Source organism: Daktulosphaira vitifoliae, unplaced genomic scaffold (assembly GCF_025091365.1).
Source record: "Daktulosphaira vitifoliae isolate Bord-2020 unplaced genomic scaffold, ASM2509136v1 Scaffold_3, whole genome shotgun sequence".
NCBI classification, from domain to species: domain Eukaryota; kingdom Metazoa; phylum Arthropoda; class Insecta; order Hemiptera; family Phylloxeridae; genus Daktulosphaira; species Daktulosphaira vitifoliae.
The window spans coordinates 27,220,304-27,248,161 of record NW_026099574.1 but is presented as its reverse complement, the minus strand read 5'-3'; the positions used below and the strand labels follow the sequence as shown (position 1 = coordinate 27,248,161).

The 27,858-nt window shown below is 24.6% G+C and overlaps 2 protein-coding genes across 5 annotated transcripts in view; both read left to right on the top strand.

Annotated features, from left to right (window-relative positions):
- Positions 1–9,026, top strand: part of LOC126903316 (cytochrome P450 4C1-like) — a 31,286-nt gene extending 22,260 nt beyond the window's left edge. For 2 of the 4 annotated variants that reach the window (XM_050681451.1, XM_050681449.1), the window contains 6 exons: positions 244–370; positions 437–509; positions 588–769; positions 828–996; positions 5,796–5,975; positions 6,081–6,428. In XM_050681451.1, the coding sequence (XP_050537408.1) occupies positions 244–370; positions 437–509; positions 588–769; positions 828–996; positions 5,796–5,975; positions 6,081–6,256 (907 nt within the window). In that variant the 3' untranslated portion in view covers positions 6,257–6,428. Of the gene's footprint in view, positions 1–243; positions 371–436; positions 510–587; positions 770–827; positions 997–5,795; positions 5,976–6,080; positions 6,429–8,602 lie in introns of those variants that run through there. The other 2 variants (XM_050681448.1, XM_050681447.1) reach the window with 2 other exon arrangements.
- A 1,074-nt stretch (positions 9,027–10,100) lies between these two features.
- LOC126902099 (uncharacterized) overlaps positions 10,101–27,858 on the top strand; it is a 42,587-nt gene continuing 24,829 nt past the window's right edge. Inside the window, exons 1-8 of the mRNA XM_050679122.1 lie at positions 10,101–10,317; positions 12,603–12,709; positions 12,771–12,861; positions 15,307–15,498; positions 16,376–16,445; positions 16,517–16,643; positions 16,730–16,790; positions 18,786–18,967. Of these exons, the coding sequence (XP_050535079.1) occupies positions 10,119–10,317; positions 12,603–12,709; positions 12,771–12,861; positions 15,307–15,498; positions 16,376–16,445; positions 16,517–16,643; positions 16,730–16,790; positions 18,786–18,967 (1,029 nt within the window). The 5' untranslated portion in view covers positions 10,101–10,118. The remainder of the gene's footprint in view (positions 10,318–12,602; positions 12,710–12,770; positions 12,862–15,306; positions 15,499–16,375; positions 16,446–16,516; positions 16,644–16,729; positions 16,791–18,785; positions 18,968–27,858) is intronic.

Genomic DNA, 27,858 nt, shown 5'->3' with positions numbered 1-27,858 from the left:
TACTTAACTATTAACTATTCGAATTGTTTTTATACCACCGAATATTTTATTTTTATCCTAAACTATCAAATATTTTAAAAACTACTCGAATAAACTATGGAATAGTTTAAAAACTATTCGAATATATGTTTAACTAACGAATATTTTTACTATTCAAATGACAATATTAGTGGACAACTATCGAATAGTTCGATAGTTACTATTCGATATTTCCCATCACTATTTGAAATGTAATTTTTTTAGTGCATCTAAGGCATTGTGTGAAAGGATTTTTAAATTTTGGCTATGGAAAGATTTTATATTTAAATTAAGTAAGTCTGGCAAAATGTTTTATGCATCTCTTGATGTGCTACATCGTTTTAGAGAAGATGTAAGTATAAAACAAATACGCAATGATACATGAGTTTAACACATAATTTTTTTTTTTTTTAACTAGATGATCAAAAAAAAACGAATAGCTATAAGCGAAAAAAAAAACAACAAAACCTCAGAAGAAAATATCACAATTGGTTTGTAGCAATAGAAAAAATAAAATAACACGACAACTAAATCTAAGGTTGATTTTTTTTAATGATAAATAATTTTAGAAAAATCGAAAAAAGTATCTTTTTTGGAACTACTTATAAGATTTTCTGACGAATATCCAAATCAAATGAATGATAATGATATTAAAGAAGAAGTAGATTCTATTCTTTTTGGAGGTTTTGACACAACTTCAATAAATCTTACAGTAGTTTTATTACTATTAGGAATTTACCAAGATATACAAGTAAACAAATTAATTCATAATTAGCATAGTTTTAAGTGAATTTGTTGTTATTTTTTAGAAATTAGTTCGAGATGAGTTGTATAATATATTTGGTGATTCAGACAGAGACGCAACAATGGAAGACATTAATAATATGAAATACTTAGAAAGAGTGATAAAAGAATGTCTAAGGATTTATCCTAGTATACCACAAATAACCCGACAACTAAATGATGATCTACAATTAAGTATGTATTTTTAGCTTCGATACGAAGCTGAGAAGGTATTAATTTTACTATGATGTGTTTATTTTTTTATTTTTTTTGTGTCTGTGAACGCTCAATCTCAGCTCTCGCTGGACCGATTTTGATGAACAATATGTCAAAAGATCACAAATCGTATCTAGTCGAAGACATTACCCTCAAAAATTGAAAAAAATTCCCGCGTTCCCCGTAAACGGGGAAAATCCCCCAAAAAATTACAAATTTAAAAATCGCTAATTTTCGACATTTCTTCAATTTTTTTTACTTAAAATTGCCATAACTTTTTTAAAAATGACCGAATCAATATAATTTTTTTTTTATAGATACCTTAGATATTTACCTATCATTTTATATATTTTTGTGAACATTTAACAGCCCACAGGAAAGGTTTCAAAATGATAACTTTTTTACAAAAAATTAACTTTTTCAACTTAACTTTTGAAAGTCTTCCAGAAAGACTGACATTTTTATATATACCTTAAATTAAAGCTTATGTAATATAATTTATTTAAAAAAAAAAAATTGGACTTCTGGAATTGTCTTCATAGTGAAAACGGACATCGAAGTTAAAGAAAAACGTACGATTTCCGTGAAAAAATTCTCGATTTTATATGTTATAATATTAAATTTATATTGCTATAACTTTTGGAGAAGTGTATGGATCAATATTATTATTTTTTTATAAATAATTTTTATATACCCCTTTCATCTGACACACTTTTTTTGTAAATCGGATCATACCCCTTTATACAAGGGAAGTCAAAACTTTAAACATGCTTATTGAAACTAGGACATTTTCAATTTAATTTTTGAAAGTCTTCCAGAAATACTGACACTTTTATATATATCTTAAATTAAAGCTTATGTAATATACTTTAATTTAAAAAAAAAATTTGACCTCTGGATTTGTCTTCATGGTGAAAATGACTACCGTATTCAAAAATATGATATTTTTGTGTTAAAATTCTGGGTTTTGTATTTTATTTTAATTTAAAATACCTTACATGGGGAGTACACTGTTTTTCATAAATATTATATAAATCAAATTGAAATAGCATAGAAAGTTAAACTTATTTAAAGTTTTTTGCTTTTTTTTAGTCGTGAAAATAGCTTTGAAATTTGAACTAGCTTAAAATACCACATTTTTCAATCGACGAAAGCGACGTACGGTTGCCGAGTCGGTAAAGCTTATGCCTTACGCGCTTGGGGTACAGGTTTCCAACCCACGTATAGCAAGAAAATGTTTTGCATTTTTCTTAATTATTTTTTAGTTAGAATAAATTTTCAACTCGTTTGATTTTCATCTCATTTAGATTCAATAACTTCAATAAAGATCAAGGATCCCATCACTTTAGTCGCCCCATGTGAGAAGAAATTTCTTATTCATATTAAAATTATTTTACTATATTTTAGATTTTAGCTTCGATGCAAAGCTGAGAAGGTATTTTTTTAACACGCTTATATTAGTTTCACCTGTATGTATGTATGTATGTATGTATGTATGTATGTATGTATGTTTGTAACTCTCCAAACGCCACGCGTTATCGCATATTCCGTCGTCTAGACTAGACTGTCATAACGCATTCACCCCTCCCCACGCCTCGCTCAACACACGACGGCACACTATTCCTATAAAAATGTATTTTTAGTTATCGTACCTGTACACGCGTGCTTGTCATCATTATTATATATATATAAACAAATTTTTATTTTGATTGACCAATACCGCCCGCGTCTAATGCGCCTTACGTATATATTCCTACCGCCGTTTATACATCAGGTATAACGTCAGTCCGACCCGCCCGCCCACAAAATACGGTTATACCTAGTGCATGATACGTTTACGTACTTAAATCGCTTTACTTGTATATATTTATATATATATATATATATATATATTCTAATTACTATTAAAATTTATATATTAACACGATTCATTCTAATTAAGAGATATAAAGTATTCATTCCGATTACGAGGGATGATTCCCGTATCGTCATTTTTCGTCACTACCTCCATGTTCCGGGAGTGGGTAATTTACGCGCCTGCTGCTTTCCTTGGATGTGGTAGCCGTTTCTCAGACTCCCTCTCCGGAATCGAACCCTCATTTCTCGTTACCCGTTACAACCATAACTACTATCATAACTTGAAACTAAAAAGTAAAAAATAAATATAGTTTAAAAAAACTAAAAAAACACGCTTTTAAAGCACATCGAACTAAAAAGTTAAAAATAATTTTTAAAATAAGCTTAAAACAATAATGAACGAAAAATACTAGTATTATTGTAATAAAAGCGTCGGGCGCTCAATATACGAAAAATATGGCACAAAGCACCCACGCTTTTATTACAATAATACTAGTATTTTTCGTTCATTATTGTTTTAAGCTTATTTTAAAAATTATTTTTAGCTTTTTAGTTCGATGTGCTTTAAAAGCGTGTTTTTTTAGTTTTTTTAAACTATATTTATTGTGACTATCATTTATTTTCTCTGCTCTAACTTAATCTACATTTTTCAACGATACGTCAAATGATTACAATTAGTTGAAGATATTACCCTCAAAAATTTTTAAAAAAATTCTAATTTATCAATGAAACAGTTACTTATCCCATGGTCTCCATAAAGACAATTAAAATCATTAATTTCTAATGTTTTCAAAATATTTATTAACTAATGAAGTTTGATATGATAGGTTTCAACTACAAAATTAAATCATTTTACTTTGTAATTTAATCATTTTTTTACTCTATTTGTGTGTGCTACTACTAGACTATAATATTCAACATTTTTTGGTAACATGTTGCTATATAAATCATTTTTTTAGAAATGATTGTTAGTTTCTCCTGAATTAACAATGAATTTTTACAATTATATAATTATATAATAATTTTTTGAGGCGTTTTTGAAACTAAAAAGCACAGTACTAAAAATTACTCTATTTTACCCTAGTATCAATGCATATATATTGTAGAGCAACTAGTCTAGATTTCAAAAATATAATTTTTTTTTGCGGCGGACAAAAATAACTGTGCATAAGGCTAATAAGATTAAACCAATTCGTACATTTTTTATTTACAATTAGCTTACATTTATTTCAATTTCTGATATTTAATTGTTAAGGTTATTTATTTCATCTACGACGTTCGATTCGAAATTTAAAAATAAATTTTGCACATCAATAGAAAATTAATTTATACTTTTTTTTTTAAATAATTTCATTGGAGATATATATATCTTGATACTAATAGCATATGCATCAAAAATGCTCTATTTTATTAAAACAATCATTACTTAGTCAAAAAAAAATTTTTTTCGAAATTTTTTTTTTGATATCTTTAACCTTTACTTTTAATAAAATATAAAAAAAAAAATTTTTTTAACTTGTTAAAAACTTTACAACGAAAGACCTTTTTTATGTTGAAATAACCGTAATATAACCATATATATACTTCAAACGGCTATAAAAAACGACCGGATTAACATGTGACCTTGAAATTTTATATTTTGTATATAATTGAGTTTGCATAATTATTTTAACATTATGAGTACATTTTAAAATGAGACTTATGAGCGCCTAAAATTCGATTTCAGACTACTGTGGTTGGGTCCAGTATAGATTTAATCTGACAGTGATTAAAATTACTATCATAAAAAACGCTTCCAAGCAAATCTATAGATAGTGTTTAATTTTAAAAAATTGGTGGATTATTCTAAAATCTACATGATCTCCTATTTCCTTAATTATATTCTAATATAATTTATAAGTATAATATATGAATAAATACATAAAGGGTAATGGTCTGATTTAAAAAAAAAGTATGTCGCATAAAAGAAGAATATAAATAATACTTATATAAATATAAAAAAGAAATTTTTTACAAAAATCGCATTTTTGGCTTTGATGCGAAGCTGAGAAGTTCCCCGTAAATGGGGGAAACCTTCAAAAATATTACAAATTTAAAAATCGCTAATTTTTGAAATTTTTGAAATTTTTATTACTTAAAACTGCCATAACTTTTTTAAAAATGAACAAATCAATATATATTTTTTTTAATAGATGCCTGATGTCTTTACCTTTCATTTGGTATATTTTTTTTTTCATATCTGACCCTTTACCTGCCCACAAGGGGGGATTTAAAATTTCAACTTTTACTCACTTTTAACTGACACAAAAAATTAACTTTTTCAACTTGACTTTTGAAAATGTTCCGGAAAGTCTGACACTTTTATATATATATCTTAAATTAAAGTTAATGTAATATACTTTATCATGGAAAAAAAATATTTCGGACTTAATTTTGTCTTCACGGTGAAAATGACTACCGAATGCTATTATTGTGTGAAAATTCTCGATTTTATTTTTTACATTTTTAACTTTATAATGCTATAACTTATTGAAAAATGTATGGATAATTTTTTTATGAGAAATAATATTTTTTAATAATCCCTTTTTCATTTAACATACTTCATCTTAAACAGGATATTAATAAGGAACTAGCAGATCATGTAGCTTTTGGAATAATCCTCCAATTTTTTAAAATTATACACTATCTAAAGATTTGCATTGAAGCGTTTTTTTTTTATAATGATTTTAATCACTGTCTGATATCATTATACTTGATCCAACTATGCCACGTCACCACTGTGCCGCGACCCCCCTGTGCTGGGTTTTTTATTTTTAATTTGTTTATTTAAATCATTATAATTCATATTATAAAGTAATAAAATTTCTTCTTTAAATAAATGTGAAAATATTATTAATGCAAGTACTGTACAATACTTTTAGGCAATTACGTTATACCCCGGAATACAGTTTTGATAATATTGCCATACGTAATCCATCGTAACGAAGAGTTATATCCAAATCCTGAAAAATTTGATCCTGAAAGATTTTTGGATGAAGAAAATAAATCTAAATTTTTGTTTTCGTATATACCATTTAGTGCTGGGCCAAGAAATTGTATTGGTAAGCACTTGATACCATTTGATTTCGTTTTATTTTTCTTATACAACAATACTACATTAAATTTAGAATTATTTTAATTAATTTTTTTTTTTTAATGTATTGTAGGACAAAAATTTGCAATGCTTCAGATCAAAATTATAATTTCCACTGTTTTACGACGGCTAAAATTTAAAACATTAGGAACTAGAGATGATATAAAGATAAGTACCGAATTACTGATAAAATTTGACTCACTACCGGAAATGGAGTTCTCTATGATAGAAAGCAATTATATAATCTAGCAAACCAATTTTTATTTAATCACAAAATTAAATTGTAGAAATGTATATTTATGAATAAAAAATATTAAAATAATTTAAAATACTTAATAATAAGTAGAAATAATGTAACACTTTTAAAATGTTATTTTGACTGTAACTGTCAGTGATTTTTTTTCGATACTAAAAATAAATTATTTTACTTAATAATATGTTTAAATTATTTTTATAAAAAACCCAGCTCAGGGGGGTCGCGGCACAGTGGTGACGTGGTATAGATGGATCAAGTATAATGATATCTGACAGTGATTAAAATCACTATCAAAAAAAAAACGCTTCGATGCAAATCTTTAGATAGTGTTTAATTTTAAAAAATTGGTGGATTATTCCAAAAGCTTCATAAACTGCTAGTTCCTTATTAATATCCTGATTAAGATAAAGTATGTAGAATAAAAAAGGGATTATTAAAAAATAGTATTTCCCATAAAAAAATTATATTGATCAATACACTTTTCAATAAGTTATAGCATTATAAAGTTAAAAATGTAAAAAATAAAATTGAGAATTTTCACACAATAATAGCATTTGGTAGCCATTTTCACCGTGAAGACAAAATAAAGTCCGAAATTTTTTTTTTCCATAATAAAGTATATTACATTAGCTTTAATTTAAGATATATATAAAAGTGTCAGACTTTCCGGAACACTTTCAAAATTTAAGTTGAAAAAGTCAATTTTTTGTGAAAAAGTTGTCATTTTGAATCCCCCCCTGTAGGCAGGTAAAAAGTCAGATTTATAAAAAAAATATACCAAATGATAGGTAAAGACATCATGCATCTACAAAAAAAAGAATTATATTGATCCATACATCTTTCGAGAAGTTATAGCATTATAAAGTTAAAAATATAAAAAAGAATTTTTTTACAAAAATCGTATTTTTTTTATTAAGTTTAATGTCTGTTTTCACCATGAAGATAAAATAAAGTCCGAAATTTTTTTTTACCATTATAAAGTATATTACATTAGCTTTAATTTAAGATATATATAAAAGTGTCAGACCTTCCGGAACACTTTCAAAAGTTACGTTGAAAAAGTTCTACTTTCTATATGCATTTTTATGTTTTGAATCCCCCCTGTATTTAGGGAAATGGTCCGATTTAAAAAAACAGTATGTCGAATGAAAGATCTATATAAATACTACTTCTCATAAAAAAATTGTAATGATTCATACATTTTTCAAAAAGTTATAGCATAATAAAGTTAAAAATGGAAAATACAAAATCGAAAATTTTCACACAAAAATAGCATTCGGTAGCCATTTTCACCATGAAGATAAGATAAAGTCCGAAATTTTTTTTTTTCATGATAAAGCATATTACATTAGCTTTAATTTAAGATATATATAAAAGTGTCAGACCTTCCGGAACATTTTCAAAATTTAAGTTAAAAAAATTAATTTTTTGTGAAAAAGTTGTCATTTTAAATCCCCCCTTGTGGGCAGGTTAAGGGTTAAATTTATGAAAAAAATATACCAAATGAAAGGTAATGATATTATGCATCTATATAAAAAAGAATTATATTGATATGTTTATTTTTGAAAAAGTTATGGCACTTTTAAGTAAAAAAAATTGAAAAAATATCGAAAATTAGCGATTTTTAAATTTGTAATTTTTTTGGAGGTTTCCCCCATTTACGGGGAACGAGGGAATTTTTTTCAATTTTTAAGGGTAATGTCTTCGACTAGATACGATTTGTGATCTTTTGACGTATCATTGAAAGAAATCGGTTCGGTGAGAGCTGAGAAAAAGTGGTAACAGACACAAAAAAAAAAAAAACACATCTTAGTAAAACCAATACCTTCTCAGCTTCGCATCGAAGCTAAAACGATAAAATTAACCATAACTGGATACTTAAGGATTTAATTTTATTACTTTACACATGCTTATATCGTTTATACAAAGCCGTCGAAGGAATGTTAAAATTTTTAGTAATTATTTACTAAATATGTTATTGTTGAATTTATTGATATCACTTACATGTATAACTTTCAACAGAAAATTTATAAAAAAAAATGTTAAAATTTAAAGAATAACATATAACTTAATAAATAAATAAATATAAAAATCAACAATTACTGGGAATATTGGGAGCATTGCATACACATAACTTTGAATTCAATTTTTTTTCGTGTTTAGTAAAAATATAATGTATAGTATATCACACCATATTTTTTAATATTTACCAATTAGTGCTGGGCCAAGAAAGTGTATTGGGAAGTACTTGATGCCATTTGATTTCGTTTTCTTTTTCTTATACTACAATTCAACATTTTATTTAATGTTATTTTATTTATTTTTTTAACGAATTGTAGGACAAAAATTTGCAATGCTTCAGATCAAAATTATAATTTCCACTGTTTTACGACAGCTAAAATTTAAAATATTAGGAACTGGGGTTGATATAAAGATAAGTTCCCAAATAGTGTTAAGATTTGAGTCACTACCGGATATGGAATTCTCTCTTATTGAAAACAATAATATAATCTAGCAATTAAAGTTTTATCACAAAATTAAATTGTAGAAATGTGTATTTATGAATAAAAAAAGATTAAAATAACTGCATACTTAAGGATTTTATTTTGTTATTTTACGCAAATTTATATCGTTTATACGAAGTCGTCGAAGGAATATTAAATTTTTCAGTAATTATTTACTAGATATAATATTGTTTAATTTATTTAGAACAATTACGTGTATAACTCTCAACAGAAAATGTACAAAAAAAAAATGTTAAAATTCAATGAATAATATATAACTTAACAAATAAATAAATATAAAAATCAACAACTACTGGGGATATTAGGAGCATTACATACACATAACTTTGAATATCTATAAATTTAATATTAATTTGGATTCATTTTTTTCTTGTTTAGTATAAATATAATGTAACAACTATTAAAAATATGTTGATTATTTAATAATTTAAGAGTAATTTTTAAAAATTTTTATTTAAAATGCCCTGTTCAATTAATATTATTTTTTTAAACTATTTAATGCCACAAATATGTTCATAACATTTAAAACATCTACATAATTTTTTTTTTATGATTACCATTTATAAATAATAATAAAAAAATAATTTGTTTACTGGCACTTTGTTATCTTTGGTGAATATTATATAATACTGATATCTTAAGTATTTTAATTTATTATTCTTAAAAAAACATTTATTATTTTAAATCACGTGAGTATTTATATGATAAACGTATCAAAATAGTATATCACACTATAAATAATTTTTACATAGTATGATCTAATAAACTTAATTTTTTGATTAAATAATGATTTTTTCAAAAAACAAATGACAGTATATTTGTATAAAAAATCATTATTATTTCATCATCATAAAAATTCATTTATTTTTTTGGAACCATGATAAATATCATATTAATTGGAAAAAAAAACAATTAAAAACTACTTTTGGTAGTTTTTAGGGACAATTTCGAAAGATAAATTGGGACTCCTAATTACTATTACAATTTTTAATTGAAAATGGACTTAATAAAATGCTGACGGATCAATAACCAGTTTTTGTAATTCTGTTTCTTGAATTATTATTATGGTAAATAAAAATATATAAAACTATATTTGTATGAAAAAAACACTAATTAACGAAAAAGTCGAAGGTTTATTCTACCGAAAAATAAATATATTTGTTAAATAAATCTAAGCAATAGGTCAATAAAATATTTCCCTTATTATCTCTACAGTCCAGTTTTAGACATTCAAGGTTTTCCAGTCATATCAGTGAAATGTTGTGAAATAAGTAAATCTCAATAATTGATTACATTTTCTATTTAGTCGTTATTACTAACAACAATAATTATGTTGTTCGAATACTCATTTATTTATCAATATTTTATTCTTTTCATAGTTTTTATACTTATTTGTATACATTTTTTTTTCTTTCGTAATGAAATTGAAATCGAACAAAAAAAACGATTGTCACAACTCCCAACTGTAACAAAATCTTTTTGGGATGTTTTGGCTTATTCGTTAAAATTTGGCAGTTTAAAACCTCCAGGTAAATAATTATTTAATTAATTTAAAATTTAGAAACTATGAGATAAATAATTTAAAATTGGCAGAAGCTTCAACTATGAGCTTAATTTTACACTTATTCGATTATAATATTAGACTATAATAACAACTTTTGATCAATTACTTTTTCAAACATAAAAAATATTTTTACATAAATTATTCAAGATTTCAATATTTTAAGGAATAGTTTTATAATTTGAAATATCTAATTTATAAATAAGACAAAATAAGTTAATAGTATTAGGAATTAAGCAATTTCAAATCGTGACCTATTAAGCCTACAAAGCATTATGTATGTAAAGTTTCAGTAGAATATTTTCCATAATTAAAATTAAATAAGTTGATCACACCAAGAAAAGCCTGAAAAATGTTTAAAACATTAGTGTTTTAAAAATATTACTTCTATTATCATGATACTCTAACGAAAATCTAAACGTCATTTCAAATAGATTTTTAGTTACCTAGACAACAAATATGTAGATATAAATATAACTTATAAGTTCGACATATCAAATAAAGAGTTGGAAATACAACATTTTTACAAAATAAAATGTTAAATAAATGTAATTATAAATAACTTTCCTGAAATATTTAGTCGTATGATGAAAGGTTCAATAAATATAAAGATATTTGTATCTAATCAATCTAATCTATATATTTCTAATCAATGTACATTTTTTAATGATAATAAAAAATTTTAATAGTTTTAATTTAACGTTCCAATACTTAATTTTAAATAAAATATATAAGAAAGTTTATTTAGACAATTATTAGAGCATTAACTTATGTTATATTGATTTTTACAATAAGAGTTGTCATTTTTGAGTAAAGAATAAAAAAACTAAAACACCACCCCTCGAGTTCAATTTTTAACTGTCTTGTGGTACGTGTTAGTTTCGATCAATCTTAACCAAATTTTGTAGAACTTATCAACTTGTACGGTAAAATAATTTTGGAAGCTGAGAAGGTTAAATTTCAAAATTAAGTGCTACCCTAATATAGATAGACGCGTCTATGTACTTCAATCTGCCAATCTTTCAATAACAGCCATCAACACACATTCGGTTTTAAATTCTAAAATACTTACGTTTTGCTGTGTATTGTATAATTTTTTATTTTTTAATCAAAATGTCAACATTGTTTCTAGTACATATTTATGGTTTCTTTATTTAAATTTGGTTGTGTGCAAAATGAAGAAAAAAGAACTATTTGACTGTTTTTTACTTTCAATTTCTTTGAAGTTTTTGTTAAAATTAGTACCCAAAATTAGTGATGGGTATTATCAAATTATTCAATTCAATCTGTTGTTTTAAAAACTGTGGACAGAAACAATGTTTTTCAATAGTATTTAGTTATTAAATAATTGACACTACCGTCTGTTGAACTGTTACCATAAGTGATATGATTACTAACCGTTCAGCATATTGTACAGATTAAAACAAATAAATGAACACATTAAATATCAACATTTATTAACAATATTTTTATTTAATAAATATTTGAATGAAAATTTAGATGACTGAGTACTTTTGACTATCAAGTAAAATATACAGTAGTTTTTATTCAATTGAATACCATAGAATAATTCATGTGTTTATTTTATTGTAATTAAAACTATCAAACATTTTATCAAATAGTTCGAAACTAATTAGTCATGAATAATAATAATCGAATAATTATTATTCGTTAAGGTATTGGTTTTAGGTCAATATGGACCGTCAATATATTTTGTTAATACGTGTTAATAAAAATTTTAATAAATGTTTTTAAAAGATTGTCAGTACGCAACTATATGATTTAAACGATTAATATTTGTTTCAATTCAGTTTCAACAACATTATCGATACAAATATTTTCAATAACATTTATCATGTTTTTTTACAATTACTATTGAAAAGACATATTTTTTATACACTTAGCTACAAGGAGGCTTAGGTAAGTTGGGCACACCTTAATTTTACCTTGGCCTAGATTCGATCTCTCCAAATACAAAATATAATTTTTTTTTAGGTATCATAAAAGTTTTAAAAGAAATCTTAGAAAATTCCACAATAAATTTCACTAGATTATATATTTCTGATTATCTTTAATTATTAAAATTCATGTAAAATTATAAGAATCCAAATTTGATTGTCCCTCGTAAAAAATTTCTTGTTATGTGCCTATAATTTTTGTCGATATAAATCGGTGAAAAAAAGAAATTTCTTTAATTTTTAAGAACAAATATATTTCCATATTTTATAGTAAATTATACTTAAATTGTTCCAGAAATTTTACCATTTATCGCTAACATTCTTAAAACCAAAGGTCAGCTTGTGTTAGTAAGACTTATGTTACGGAACTATATTCTTATAAATGACCCAGAAGATGTGAAGGTCACAATTATTTTTTTTTTTTAGAATCTAAGTTGCCTTATATTTTTATTTTTATTTATAGGTTTTGTTGTCCAGTACCCAACATATTACTAAAGGTCCGGATTACAAATTAATTGAACCGTGGCTAAGTACAGGACTTTTAACAAGTACAGGTACATCATGCAATCACAGTAATTAAATATCAAGTATATTTATATTTATGATTTTAAATACAAATTTAGAGGTTATAAATATTTTTTTAATTATAGAAGGGTCGTAAAATACTCTACTTTATTATATGAATTTTATTTTTCAAATAATAAAGCAAATTATTCTATATAAGATTAACACAATACGTGTAATATCTATAAAAGTCTGATCTGTTTATTTTATTCTAACTTCAGACAACAAAATAATTTCATTGTTGACGTAAACTGAAAATATACATTATAATGTAATTATTGTATAGTTATATTGTATATTTTTTTCTTAAAATATAAATTTATTTAAGTAGTTTAATACAAAAAAAGGAGTTTTAATTTAAAATTTATTCTATTTTAATTAAAAACCATTCCATATTAAAAATAAATAAATTACTCTACACCCAAAGAAAAACCTCAATCAATTTTGATAGAGAAATTTTATCAAGGGTTTATGATAATGTTTTATTAATACGAACAAAATAACTATTCTTATAAATAATTATTGTTCAAGACAAGAAAAAAAAATATCATAGGTTCAATAGTAATGATATATTTATCAAATTGAACAATGAATTTATTATATAGATCGAGGTTTTTCTCTGGGTGTATATTCCTTTTAAAGAACTTTTATTATTTTGAATTTTAGAAAAACTTATTATTATAAAACTCTTAAGTTTTCTAATTTTAGTTTCGATGTGAAGTTGAGAAGATATTAATCAGCTTCGATGCGAAGCTGAGAAGTTATTAATTTTACTATCATGTCTATTTTTTTATTCTATTTTTTTTTGTGTGTGTGTCTGTTACCACTCATTCTCAGCTGTCACTGGACCGATTTTGACGAACAATACGTCAAAAGATCTCAAATTGTATCTAGTCAAAGACATTACCCTCAAAGATTGAAATAAATTCCTTCATTCCCCGTAAATGGGTAAAAATTGAATAATTAAATTATATTTTTGAATCCGATGATAATTCTTTGTGAAATCTATATTCATAATTAACAACAAATGATTTTCTAAAAAGTTTTGTATGAAGCCCTTCAATTTTTATACACGTTTGTCATAAAAGTAATAACTAATTTCTATTTTTTTATAATTTCTCCGAAAAAATTACAATACTGAATTATTAAACATCAATTTCATACATATTTGACCTCTGAACTTATGTTTATGGTAAAAATGACTGTCGTATTCAAACTATGCTATTTTTGTGAAAAAATTCTTGATTTTATATTTTATATTTATAAACTTTATGTTGCTATAACTTTTTAAAAAATGTTTGGATCAATATTCTTTTTTCTTAATTATTTATATACACACCTTTCATTTGGCATACTTATTTTTTAAATCAGACTATTTCCCTTTATACAAGGGAGGTTCAAAACTTTAAATAGGCGTATATAAGGTAGAACTTTTTCAATTTAACTTTTGAAAATGTCGAACTTCACATTGTCTTCATGATGAAAATGGCTACCATATTAAAAAATATGCTATTTTTATGTTATAATTCTCGATTTTATATTTTATTTTATTTTAAAATACCTGACAAAAGGATTATACTCATTTTCATAAATATTATATAAATCTAATTGACATAGCATAGAAAGTTAAACTTATTTCAATTCTTTTGATTCTTTTAAGTCCAGAAAAATAATTTTGAAATTTAAGACTAGCATAAATTGCTTTTTTATCATTCATCGAAGGCGACGTACGGTCACCGGTTAGTTAAATTTGTGATTATCACACTTAAGGTACAAGGTTCAAACCCGCCTGTGGGAATACATTTTTTACATTTTTTTCTTAATTCTTTTTAAGTTAGAAAAAAATGTTCAACTCATTTGAGTTTTATTTCATTTTGATTCTATAACTTGAATGAATATCAAGGACTCCATCACTGTAATCTATACCTGTGAGAAGAAATTTCTAATTCATATTAATATTATTTTACTATAAGGTTCTTTTTTGTGACTGTTATATATTTTCTCAGTTTTCACTTTACCAATTTTTTTTAAAGATATGTCAAATGATCACAACTAGTATCTAGTTAATGATATGACCCTCAAAAATTAAACAAAAATCCCCTTTATCAAATAAAAAGTTGCTTAACTAGCTTTCTCCGTGCAAACAAATATAATCAAATTTTACTTATTATAGTTACTTAGAAATGATTATTAGGAATTAATGATTTTAATCACTGTCAGATATCATATATACTTGTCCCAACTATCCCAAGTCCATACTGTGCCGCGATCCCACTGTGCTATCATTTTGTTTTTTTCTTGCTTTAATATTTTTATTGAATACATATTAAATCAATAAAACAACTATACTCTACTGTGTATAATAGTATTAATATAAATATTATAACAATTTATATTTAATAAATCATTAATAAAAAAAAAAAAATTTAACTTAGATGAAAAATGGCACATGCGAAGGAAATTATTGACAAATACCTTCCACTTTAAAATATTGGAAAGCTATATGCCAGCTTTGAATAAACACTCAAACATATTAGTAAAAAACCTTATAAAGCAATCTGACGATAATAAAATTGTAAAAAACATGGATAATCATATTACCCTTTGTGCGCTTGATGTTATTGGTGGTGAGTATAACAGAAGTAGTAAAATATTTTTTAAAACTTTATTAATTATTTTTAAAGCAAAGTTGATCCATTAACATTTTAAAGAGTTTCCTAACACTTTAACATCAATTTTTTATTTTTTAATCAGAGTGATTATTCTATCATAAATAATATAATTAACAAACAAATAAATCTAATATTGATAATTTTATTTTATTTATTTTAGTACCACGTTTTTTTAAATTTATTAAAAATGAAATATTTTTATATTGAACCATTATACCTTATAAGGGTAGTCAACTTAATTTTTTCAATTAGCAAAATATATAATTAACTAGCTTATTTGTTAGATAATTAAGTAAATGACTGGTCGGTAACAACTATTGGACTAGTAATTCGGAAGTTATTAATATTTGTATACCTTTTGGGAGATTATTAATAATTTAACGTAATGACAGCTGGTAAATCGCAAGTTCTTCTATTTTTATCATAAAACATTTCTCAGCTTCACTTCTTCTGTCTAGGTATGGAAATGCTTAAAAGACGCCAGTGAAAGTGCCGCGATATTATGCGAAGATTATTATTAACTGTGTTCGTCTTTTCTGTTTGTTTGTGTTTTAAATAACCTGTTGTTGCTTATTAATAAACGGCCCACCGGTCTCTACCCTCAAATTCAGTGTCGCCTACATTATTGCGATATAAGTCGTGTCAGACAATGCCAAGCATAAAAGTTTTGTTTAAATTCACACAAATTTCTTAATAAAAAATTAAAACTTTTGAATTTACAAATTGTCATCTACTTACATATTGAACATAACCATAAAAACATAAATGAGAAAATTCTGTATATTGATAGTAGAATTCAATAACCTCTAAATAACTGTTATGATTTTTATAGAAACAATAATGGGTATTAATTTGAAATCTCAAGAAGGAGAATCAATTAAATACGTCAAATCAATTAAAACGTAAGTTAATTTCATTGTTTCATTACAATATATTTATTTACATGACACCAATAGCATTGTTTATTTTTAAGTGTAAGCAATATAATAATTAAAAGAATATTCACATTTTGGTTATGGAATGATACTGTCTTTAACTTAAGCAAGAATGGAAGAGAATTTTATAAGGCATTAAAAGTGTTACATACATTTACAGAAAACGTAATATATAATTAATACAATGTTTATCTAAGTGATCTATTAGCAACATGAATAAAATTAAAAAAATTAATTTAATTAAAATTTAGGTTATTAATGAAAAACGACATCAATTGAAAATTCAGGAAAATAAAATCCAAGAAAACGATGGTACGAATATTTTAACTGTTATTTTTTTGACAATAATAATAATTATCGAATTGTTCACATATTAAACAAAATAAATATTTTATTATTAATCAATTTACGAATAATTCATAAATTAATAAACAAAACATTAATTTAGCACCATCATTAAAAAACTTTTTATTTAAAAAAAATTTCAAGATTATTTTTGTTTTTTTGCATGCGTATAAAAGTTATTTTCCTACTTATATTTTATTACGTTACGATAGTTACATTTTTCATTGTAAAAAAGAGAATATTAGCTTCGATGCGAAGCTGAGAAGGTATTGGTTTTACTAAGATGTGTTTTTTTTTTTTGTGTCTGTTACCACTTTTTCTCAGCTCTCACCGAACCGATTTCTTTCAATGATACGTCAAAAGATCACAAATCGTATCTAGTCGAAGACATTACCCTTAAAAATTGAAAAAAATTCCCTCGTTCCCCGTAAAAGGGGGAAACCTCCAAAAAAATTACAAATTTAAAAATCGCTAATTTTCGAAATTTTTTCAATTTTTTTTACTTAAAAGTGCCATAACTTTTTCAAAAATAAACATATCAATATAATTCTTTTTTATATAGATGCATAATATCATTACCTTTCATTTGGTATATTTTTTTCATAAATTTAACCCTTAACCTGCCCACAAGGGGGGATTTAAAATGACAACTTTTTCACAAAAAATTAATTTTTTTAACTTAAATTTTGAAAATGTTCCGGAAGGTCTGACACTTTTATATATATCTTAAATTAAAGCTAATGTAATATGAATTATCATGAAAAAAAAAATTTCGGACTTTATCTTATCTTCATGGTGAAAATGGCTAACAAATGCTATTTTTGTGTGAAAATTTTCGATTTTGTATTTTCCATTTTTAACTTTATTATGCTATAACTTTTTGAAAAATGTATGAATCATTACAATTTTTTTATGAGAAGTAGTATTTATATAGATCTTTCATTCGACATACTGTTTTTTTAAATCGGACCATTTCCCTAAATACAGGGGGGATTCAAAACATAAAAATGCATATAGAAAGTAGAACTTTTTCAACGTAACTTTTGAAAGTGTTCCGGAAGGTCTGACACTTTTATATATATCTTAAATTAAAGCTAATGTAATATACTTTATAATGGTAAAAAAAAATTTCGGACTTTATTTTATCTTCATGGTGAAAACAGACATTAAACTTAATAAAAAAAATACGATTTTTGTAAAAAAATTCTTTTTTATATTTTTAACTTTATAATGCTATAACTTCTCGAAAGATGTATGGATCAATATAATTCTTTTTTTTGTAGATGCATGATGTCTTTACCTATCATTTGGTATATTTTTTTTATAAATCTGACTTTTTACCTGCCTACAGGGGGGGATTCAAAATGACAACTTTTTCACAAAAAATTGACTTTTTCAACTTAAATTTTGAAAGTGTTCCGGAAAGTCTGACACTTTTATATATATCTTAAATTAAAGCTAATGTAATATACTTTATCATGGAAAAAAAAAATTTCGGACTTTATTTTATCTTCACGGTGAAAATGGCTACCAAATGCTATTATTGTGTGAAAATTCTCAATTTTATTTTTTACATTTTTAACTTTATAATGCTATAACTTATTGAAAAGTGTATTGATCAATATAATTTTTTTATGGGAAATACTATTTTTTAATAATCCCTTTTTCATTCGACATACTTTATCTTAATCAGGATATTAATAAGGAACTAGCAGTTTATGAAGCTTTTGGAATAATCCACCAATTTTTTAAAATTAAACACTATCTAAAGATTTGCATCGAAGGTTTTTTTTTTGATAGTGATTTTAATCACTGTCAGATATCATTATACTTGATCCAACTATGCCACGTCACCACTGTGCCGCGACCCCCCTGTGCTGGGTTTTTTTTTTTATTAAATATAATCTAGTATACGAAATAATTCAAGTGCATTTTAATAATACTTTATAATTACTATAATAGGAAATAAAAAAGTTAAATTCTTCATGGACTTGTTAATTGGCATATCCGATGAAAATCCAAATGTGATGACAGATGCTGATATCCGTGAAGAAGTCGACACATTTTTGTTTGAAGGACACGATACATCTTCAATAGCCATAACGATGGCTCTTATTCAACTCGGGTTAAATAAAAATATGCAGGTAAATTTTTATCTCAAATGAATGAATTAATTTTATAATATGAAGAATAACATGTTCTGTATATTATACAATGTGATTTATTAATAATACTACCCTGATTTTTTCGTCAAATAATGATTTTTTAATTTAAATATACTATTAATATTTTATTTATTTTTATAAATTATGAAAAATATAAAATTAATTGTAAAAATTAATTATTTCTATATATAGATTTTAGGAGTAATTTTTGGAAGTTCAATGGAAACCTAAAATTATTTTTTTGCTATTAGATGTGAAATAGACTAAATAAATTTTTATAAGTCTATAACCAGTTTTGTAATATTATTTATTGAGTTAATGTAATTTTTAGGTATAGGCAAACTCGAATAGTCTAGGTGAATTATCGAGAAATTCCTGATGGGCCCCTTGTAAATATTAGGGACTATATTTTATGATAGGCATAGTCACTTCTAGGTTATTAAAATACTTTGATAAAGCAACTAATATGAACTTAAGTAGAAATTATCTGATAATTTTTAACCGGAGATAAGATAATTACACATCACACGATATATTTTAATACATGTATTAATAATTATTAATATTAGGGTGTTAGTTTGTTTTCTGTGTTGAGTTTATTTAATTTATTAAATAATTTAAAATATAATTCTAAATACCTATTTAGTGCTGAAAAAAGATGTATACGAGAGTACACTTTTTGAAAAAGCCGGCTTAAACCTAGATAACTTGGTATTTACTCTTCAGTGCCGTATTAAATATGACGTTGAAGAGTATTTTTTGAAGAAGCAAAAATCGAAAAAAAAATTTTTTAATTATTTGAAGAGTGAATGTGTCAAACGTTCTATGTGCCAAAAACATATTTGTTCAGAAAACACAAAAAACAATGGTAACATGGACATGTCTCACATATCGAACACCATCTATGAATGCAATTTTGTACAAGTAAAAAATTTAATTGATATTTGAAACACATACAAGATTGTGGCCTTTGGCACACAGAACATAAATCAGAAATAAAACAATTTTTCACATTTTTGGCACATAGAACGTTTGACACATTCACTCTTCATTTAGTCGGAATGGATTGAGATTTATTGCAAATTATTAAAAAATCTGAAAATTTATGTGTATTTATGAACTACAATGAACTGGCTCATCCTACTTAGCTTTAAATCAGTTCGGTCTGAATCGGTTGACAATCAGACTTCTAAATATAGAGAATGTTCCACGATATTTTGTCAAATCTAATAAGTTTTGATTTACTACATCTTATTATTAATATATTTTATATTCTTCTTATTGTTATTATTACCATCTAGATCAAAAATTATTAATTNTATGAATGCAATTTTGCACAAGTAAAAAATTTAATTGATATTTGAAACACATACAAGATTGTGGCCTTTGGCACACAGAACATAAATCAGAAATAAAACTTACAATAAAACTTACTTACAGAATAATAATAATTAAATTTTTTTTTTTTATTATTATCTTTAGTTACACATTATTCTTGAATTATTAATTATGTAATACTATTGAAGTTCATCCCTTATGCCTGTTAAGGATGTCAACTTTGTTTTTTTAAATAGGAACATATATTTTAAATTTAATAAAATGTTTGAGTTTTTAATTTAATAGTAAATGGCAATTGAATTTTTAGTATAATTTTATTTGTGTTATTAGATATGTGTCACTAAAGATAATAAATAAAAAAAATTTTAATTTATTATTATTCTGTAAGTAATTGAGTGGGTTATGATAAAAAAATCATCCTATATATATTTTTATCAGTTCAAGCTAGATTTTTAAAAATATCTCTAGGACCAGGTGCTTTAAAATATAGTTGTTAATTTTTAAGGCTAGGTAATTTAACACATATTTTAAACTTGTTATGTTAATTATATGTTTCCTATTTAGAGCAGTACGTGACAAAGATTAAATATATGAACACTACAAGGAATAATTATTTATGTAATTTTAATATTAGAATACAAAATTAAATCGACTTCACATTAACATGTGAATCAAATTACAAAGTAACAAATTAAATTAAAAGTTAAATCTTTTGAAAAAGTAACTTAATTAATTAACTTAAATTTTATATTTTAATTTTATATCAATTATAAATGTAATAATTGGCTTTAAATTAAAGGACTTTATACAAAAACCAGATAAGTCTTTAACCAGATTGTCTTAATATGGTTTAAGAAAACCATATTAAAAAAATATTTTTTAATGAAATATATCCACAAATAATAGAAATATAGAACTCATTTTTATACTGAATTNAACCATATTAAAAAAATATTTTTTAATGAAATATATCCACAAATAATAGAAATATAGAACTCATTTTTATACTGAATTGCGCAAAAAAATCATATTTACTCAAAATTAACATAAAATTATTTTCTGAAAAAGTTGGACTTGTCTGGTTGTTACAACAATCCCTTTAATTGAACTCTATGAATTATTTTCAAAAGTATAAAATCACAAAAACAAAGTTTTGAGATTTTATAATTTACACAGAGAAATACTTTTTATCATATGCTAAAAAATACTGGATAAAATTGACATTATTATGGAGATTTGCTACTTGCACACCAAAAAGTCAAATTTCATAAAACTCAATTGAAATTTCAAATTTGTTTTTGTTGCCTTAAAAATTGCTATGATTGATATATCAGCTTTTCGAAAATAGCCACTGAAATACTAAATAATACAAAATTAAGTTTTTTTGCATAGGCATATGAAGTATCACCCTGAATTACCGCCTCAATGAATATATTTTTCTTCGTTTGATTTACTTAAAAATATTTTTAAATCACTAATTTTTAAATTACACATTTTTATTTAAACTTCAGATTCGTTTTCAGTTTGTTCATTTTTTAAGCTATATTCATGTTTGTGTCTATATCAATATTTTCCTCAAATTAAGAAAATGCAACACACCCATGAATTTTATCTAAGTGATACTTTATAAAAATATAAAACAATAAATATAGTGTTAATATTATTAAACATAATAATAAGCTGGGTACAGTTATATTATTTTAGTACTTATATTAAGAAAGGCTAATAGAACAGCTAAAATTTGTTAATAATTCTGACGAAAAAAGCATAAAAGTAATAGAGCATTTTAACGATAGCACTACAAGAATGAAACTCAAAAAAATTGTCTTACTATTTTATATTGTTTAAGGCAATAAATTATAATAGATCGTAGGGTTAAAAAAAGCGTATTAACAGTTTCTATAAATTTTTAAACTTAATAAATTAATTTTTAATTTAATTTCTACGCTTATTATAATTATTTTTATTATTATAGTAAAAAAAATGTATGTGTCACATAATATTATACTTCATAGTATTTTATTTATTATAATAATTGTTAATTTAATAAATTGTTATTTATAATACTTTTGATATATTTTTTCGAAAAAATCTGATTTTTTGTCATTTTCCTTAATTTTAATGAAAGGGTTAGATTATTAAAAAATAATATATTTAAACTTTCTTTAGAAAAAATAAATTACACAGGTTTTAATTACATACAGTTTTTTCTATATTTAATATTTAAAGAGATAATTGCCAAAAACAAAAAACTGGCAATTTTCAAAAACGTTACTGTTATTTGGTTATTTTAGTTTTTACAAATCATATCTACAATATAAAAATTTATTAGAAGATTTTTATTATTAATATACAAATTTTACAAAAAAAGTTCCTGATAGTATTTTGAATTATCAAAATATGCTTAAAAATATCAAAAAAAACTTCAAATTTTAACATTTTCTCAAAACTTTGAGCCTAGAACGTGACCTGTTAATTATATCATATAAAATATTGTAGATATTATATATAGAACCACAGAAAAAAATTTCAGTGTGGCATTTCTCAAATTTAAACATTTTTTTAATTTAATAAATCCAGTTTTGGCAGTAATTTGGTCTTTAATGATATATAATGTTTACCTATCTTATTTTTTAAGACTTGTTAGAAATAATTTTTATAGGATATGGTTCGAGAAGAACTTAATGATATCTTTAAAGGCAGTGATCGAGAAATTACAATTAATGATTTAAAAGAAATGCACTATTTGGAGAGAGTTATTAAAGAAACATTGAGATTGTACCCTAGTGTAACAGCCATCACACGAGAACTCTTCCAACCATTATATCTTAGTGGGTTTATAAGATTATAAAACTCTAAAAAATACTCTAAATTTTATTTTTTAGTAATAAATAAATAATAATTTTAGAGAACTATACAATACCAGCGAATTCAATAATAGTTGTATTCCTACACTTACTTCATCGTAACGAATCTTATTTTCCAAATCCAGAAAATTTTAATCCCGATCGTTATTTACCTGACATCATTCGTCATCCATACAGTTATTTACCATTTAGTGCAGGACCAAGAAATTGTATAGGTATATTGATTTTATAAACTAATGTAAAACAATTTCAATATATTCATTTTTTATTATTATTACTTTATTACTTATATTTTAGGTCAAAAGTTTGCTATGTATCAAATAAAAACAATATTAGCAACAGTCTTAAGATACATTAAACTTGAAACCCTGGGAACCCAAAAAGATATACATATTAGCACTCAATTAATATTGAGAGCTGATTCACTTCCAAGTGTAAAAGTAGAACTAATTCAGAATTAGTTGAACATTTTGATTTATGTTGTAAAACTATGTACATTATTAGTTTATTTAATGTTATAATATACTACATTGTTGTGTTTGGTAAATATATATAAAATGTGTAATTATTATAAACAAATTATTTATAATCATAGATCATATCTTTTAATTTATAATAATTTTATTTTGGTTTCAGCAGTGGCATATTTACGGAGTGGTCTAGTACGCTCAGAGATCCCCCATTAATATAAAATCATAGTAATGGGACGTAGAGAATCAATGAACCCCCCACAGTTGTACGTTGTGAAAATTACCTGGACCCTCCCATAACAAATTCTTTAATATGCTACTGTATTTCAGTTATGTTCTAGTTTAAATTATATACAGGGTGTTCAGTAAGTCAGGAAACGGGTTTCTATTGTTCTCANTTCGTTATACTAATATTTTATTTGATTTTATTATAACAATTGTTAGAATAAAAATATGCAAGCTATAATTATAGTTTTTAAAAATAATGAAATTCATATAGTTATAAAGTTGTATAGGTAGCATACTTATTTTCTCATATAAATTATATTTTACTAAAGTATTAATTATCACTGGTCAACCTTGCAATTGCTTTTATGATCAAATATTTTCAAAAATAAGAATTAGTGTTTTATGTTTTATGTTTTATGCTTTTGATATTTAAATGTTATTGAACAATTTTGTAACATTTTAGGAATTTACCAGTCTTTGTTCGTTTGTGAGAATTTCCCTCACATAACTTTTATATTGAGAAACATTGAATTGCTCGTAGTCATATTTTCCCTCAATACATTGTACCTTATAAGTTATAAAAATAATCAATATTTTTTCATTTTTGTTTTATATCGTTTCTAATTATGTGTTGTTTGTCGTTTTTATAACTTTTAAATTAATCGTTACACGTTTTTTTACGTTTTATGATTCGAATCGTTATAATCATAACGTTATGTAAACGGCTTCAAGCCCTATTATAATATAATTCAAGATATTATTTAGCTAAACATATTACCTTGCATTTTTTAATCAGAGAAAATATCCCACAAAGTGGCAATTTTTGATAATTGATGTTTCAAACAACAGGATCGGCCATTCATATACATGAATGTAATTGGATCAACATGGAAAGTTTATTGGCAATACTCTAAATAATAAACATTCTTGTATCATATTTTTTTTGAAAATTCTATTAATATCATAAGTAAAGTTGAAGTTCAAATATAATTATGGCCATGTCAAAAACATCTTTTATGACAATATTCTGAAAATCGTGTCTCCTTTTAAAAAATTTAATTAAGTGTATGCAATGTGATTTAAATTAAAATAATAAAGTGTTTTGTCAATTTGTCTTTTATTAAATAATTATATAATTATAATAGAAGTGTTAATGTGCAAGGGTCTTAAAACCACAAAGGACGTAAGGCTCCGTCAATTTGTCGAGTTGCCGTGTTCATGCGACACGATGGTCGATTCAATATATACGATATGTATATATTGAATAATATACAATACTTTATTAAAATATTAGTAGCTATTTTGATTAATTATATCATTTACTATTCCATGTAAAATAGTGCCTAAAATTTTGGTCGTCTAAATATTTCAGTTGGGAACGTGTCATATTTAGTAATGTAACGAAAGAATATTTTCGTTAAAATTTTTTCGGAAAAAGAATATATTTCTGCAGATTATTGCCGAAGAATATATTATCAATAAAAAAAAATGGTAGCACAGTAGGGTCGAGGCACAGTGTGGACGAGGCATAGATGGGACAAGTATAGATGATATCTGACAGTGATTAAAATCACTATCATAAGAAACGCTTCGATGCAAATCTGTAGATAGTGTTTCATTTAGAGAAATTGGTGGATTATTCCAAAAGCAACATCAACTCTTATTTCTTTAATTATATCCTGATTAGTAGTTCTTTGATTTTAAAATATAATATATGAATAAATACTAATTATAGTTTTTAAATTTAGTATGAAATTGTGAGGCCAGCTATGATGTATGGTTCATAGTGTTGGGCGGTTGATAAGAAAGTAGAGCAGAGAATAAGTGTAGCAGAGATGAGAATGCTTAGTTGGATGAGTGGAGTGACTAGAGAAGATAGGATAAGGAACGAGCATATAAGAGGAAGTATAGGTGTTGCGTCAATCGTGGATAAGATGACAGAAAATAGACTTAGATTGTTTAGTCATGGTATGAGGAAAGAAGAATCGAAAGCTGTAAGAACAGTTATAGAAATGAATGTTGAAGGAAGAAGAGATAGAGGAAGACCAAAAAAGAGATGGAGGGATGCTATTGAATGCGATTTGAGGACAGCTGATGTGAGCGTAGAAGATGTGGGAGATCGTGTCAAGTGGAAGCTTAGGATAAGGGTGGCCGACCCCAAGTAGTTGGGATTAAGGCAAAGAAAAAGAAAAATATTACCAGATATTCCGGTGGCAATTGACATAATATGATTGTTATTTCGGAATGTACAATTTAGCGTTTAGTTGGGTTTAAATAATATAGCGTCAAATCAATTACCTACTCTATCGGTTGTATCTCAATATACACTACACTTTAATGATACAATAAATAAATAAACTCACACATACACACATATGCATTTATAACATTGTGTCTAATGTAAGTATAACATGATAAAAAGTAACCGTAAAATGAAAAAAATGGAATATAAATTTTATTACTCATATTAAATGTAATGTAACTCGAAAAATATTTGTTTAAATGAAAAAATATAAGATTATATTTTTATTTATAATTGTCTTTTAAACAACTTTTGTGCGAAACTTTTTTTTGTAAGTTAAATATTTTTTTTTGAGAAAATTAAGAAAGCTCATATTTTTGAACTTTTGCGAGGATTTAAAAAAAAAGCTCAATTCCAATCTTGAGGACTATTAGTATGTCATTATACATATTTTAATTCAACTTTTAAAAAAACAAAATTTTTTCCGCAATTTTTCCTTTGTTGACAGGCCTAGATGTCAATTTTAAACTTGTAATTGAGCTAAAAGTTATGGTAATATATTCAATTTATTTTACTATAAACTTTCATAAATCTTTATCAAAAATTTTTCATCAACTTTAAAGAACCAAAAAAATAGGTTAAAATTGAAAATTTGGACTGATTATTTTTAACATATTAAAAATCAAATCAGTAATAATTTGAAAACAAATTTTTTTTTCTTTTAATTATTATTTTATATATATAATTAGTAATAATATAAAAAATTAGAAGTGATAGAAATAGTCTACTTGCAGATTTGAAAACAACGCGAAAATTTGATTTAGAAAAGTATATTTTTGCTTCTGATGAAAGTTCCTTGTAGTCCAGTGCATTTTTTTATAGTAACAAACAGTTTTTATTGAAAATTATTGTATCAAGCCCTTTAAATTTTTATACACGTAAAAGTAAAGCAAAATATAACTTCTTTATTATTTTTATAATTTCTCCGTTTAAATTTCAATATTAAATTATTGAATATNCTCCGTTTAAATTACAATATTAAATTATTGAATATCAATTTCATACTAAATTTAAAAACTATAATTAGTATTTATTCATATATTATATTTTAAAATCAAAGAACTACTAATCAGGATATAATTAAAGAAATAAGAGTTGATGTTGCTTTTGGAATAATCCACCAATTTCCTACTTAAAAAAAAAAAAAATTTGGTTGGGAATTTTTTCTGCTATTCGCCAAAATTACTCCTTTGTTGACTGGCCTAATCATTAAATAGAAAATTGTATGAGAATTAAAAAAATTGTATCGTTAGGATTAATATGCAGTCAGAAAGATTTATAATTACTATTTATTGTAAATTTATCAGAAGAGCTCAATATTTTTTTGCATTTTTATCGTAATAGATAACTTAAATAGAAGTAATAGTAATAATTTCCTAGGAACTTATGGTGTTTAAAAAGATTCTGCAATTGAAATATTCAGAACTTAATTAATTTTAATGATTTACTTTAACTAAATGAACCAATTAAAACAAAGTTGTTAAAAAGATTTACTTAATTGAGCGTATAATAAAATTTGATTATAATTGTAAAAATCCATTGTTAATTCAGGAGAAACTAACAATCATTTTTTTTAGATATGATTTATATAGCATCATGTTACCAAAAAATTTGTGATATTATAGTCTAGTAGTAGCACACACAAATAGAGTAAAAAAATTATTA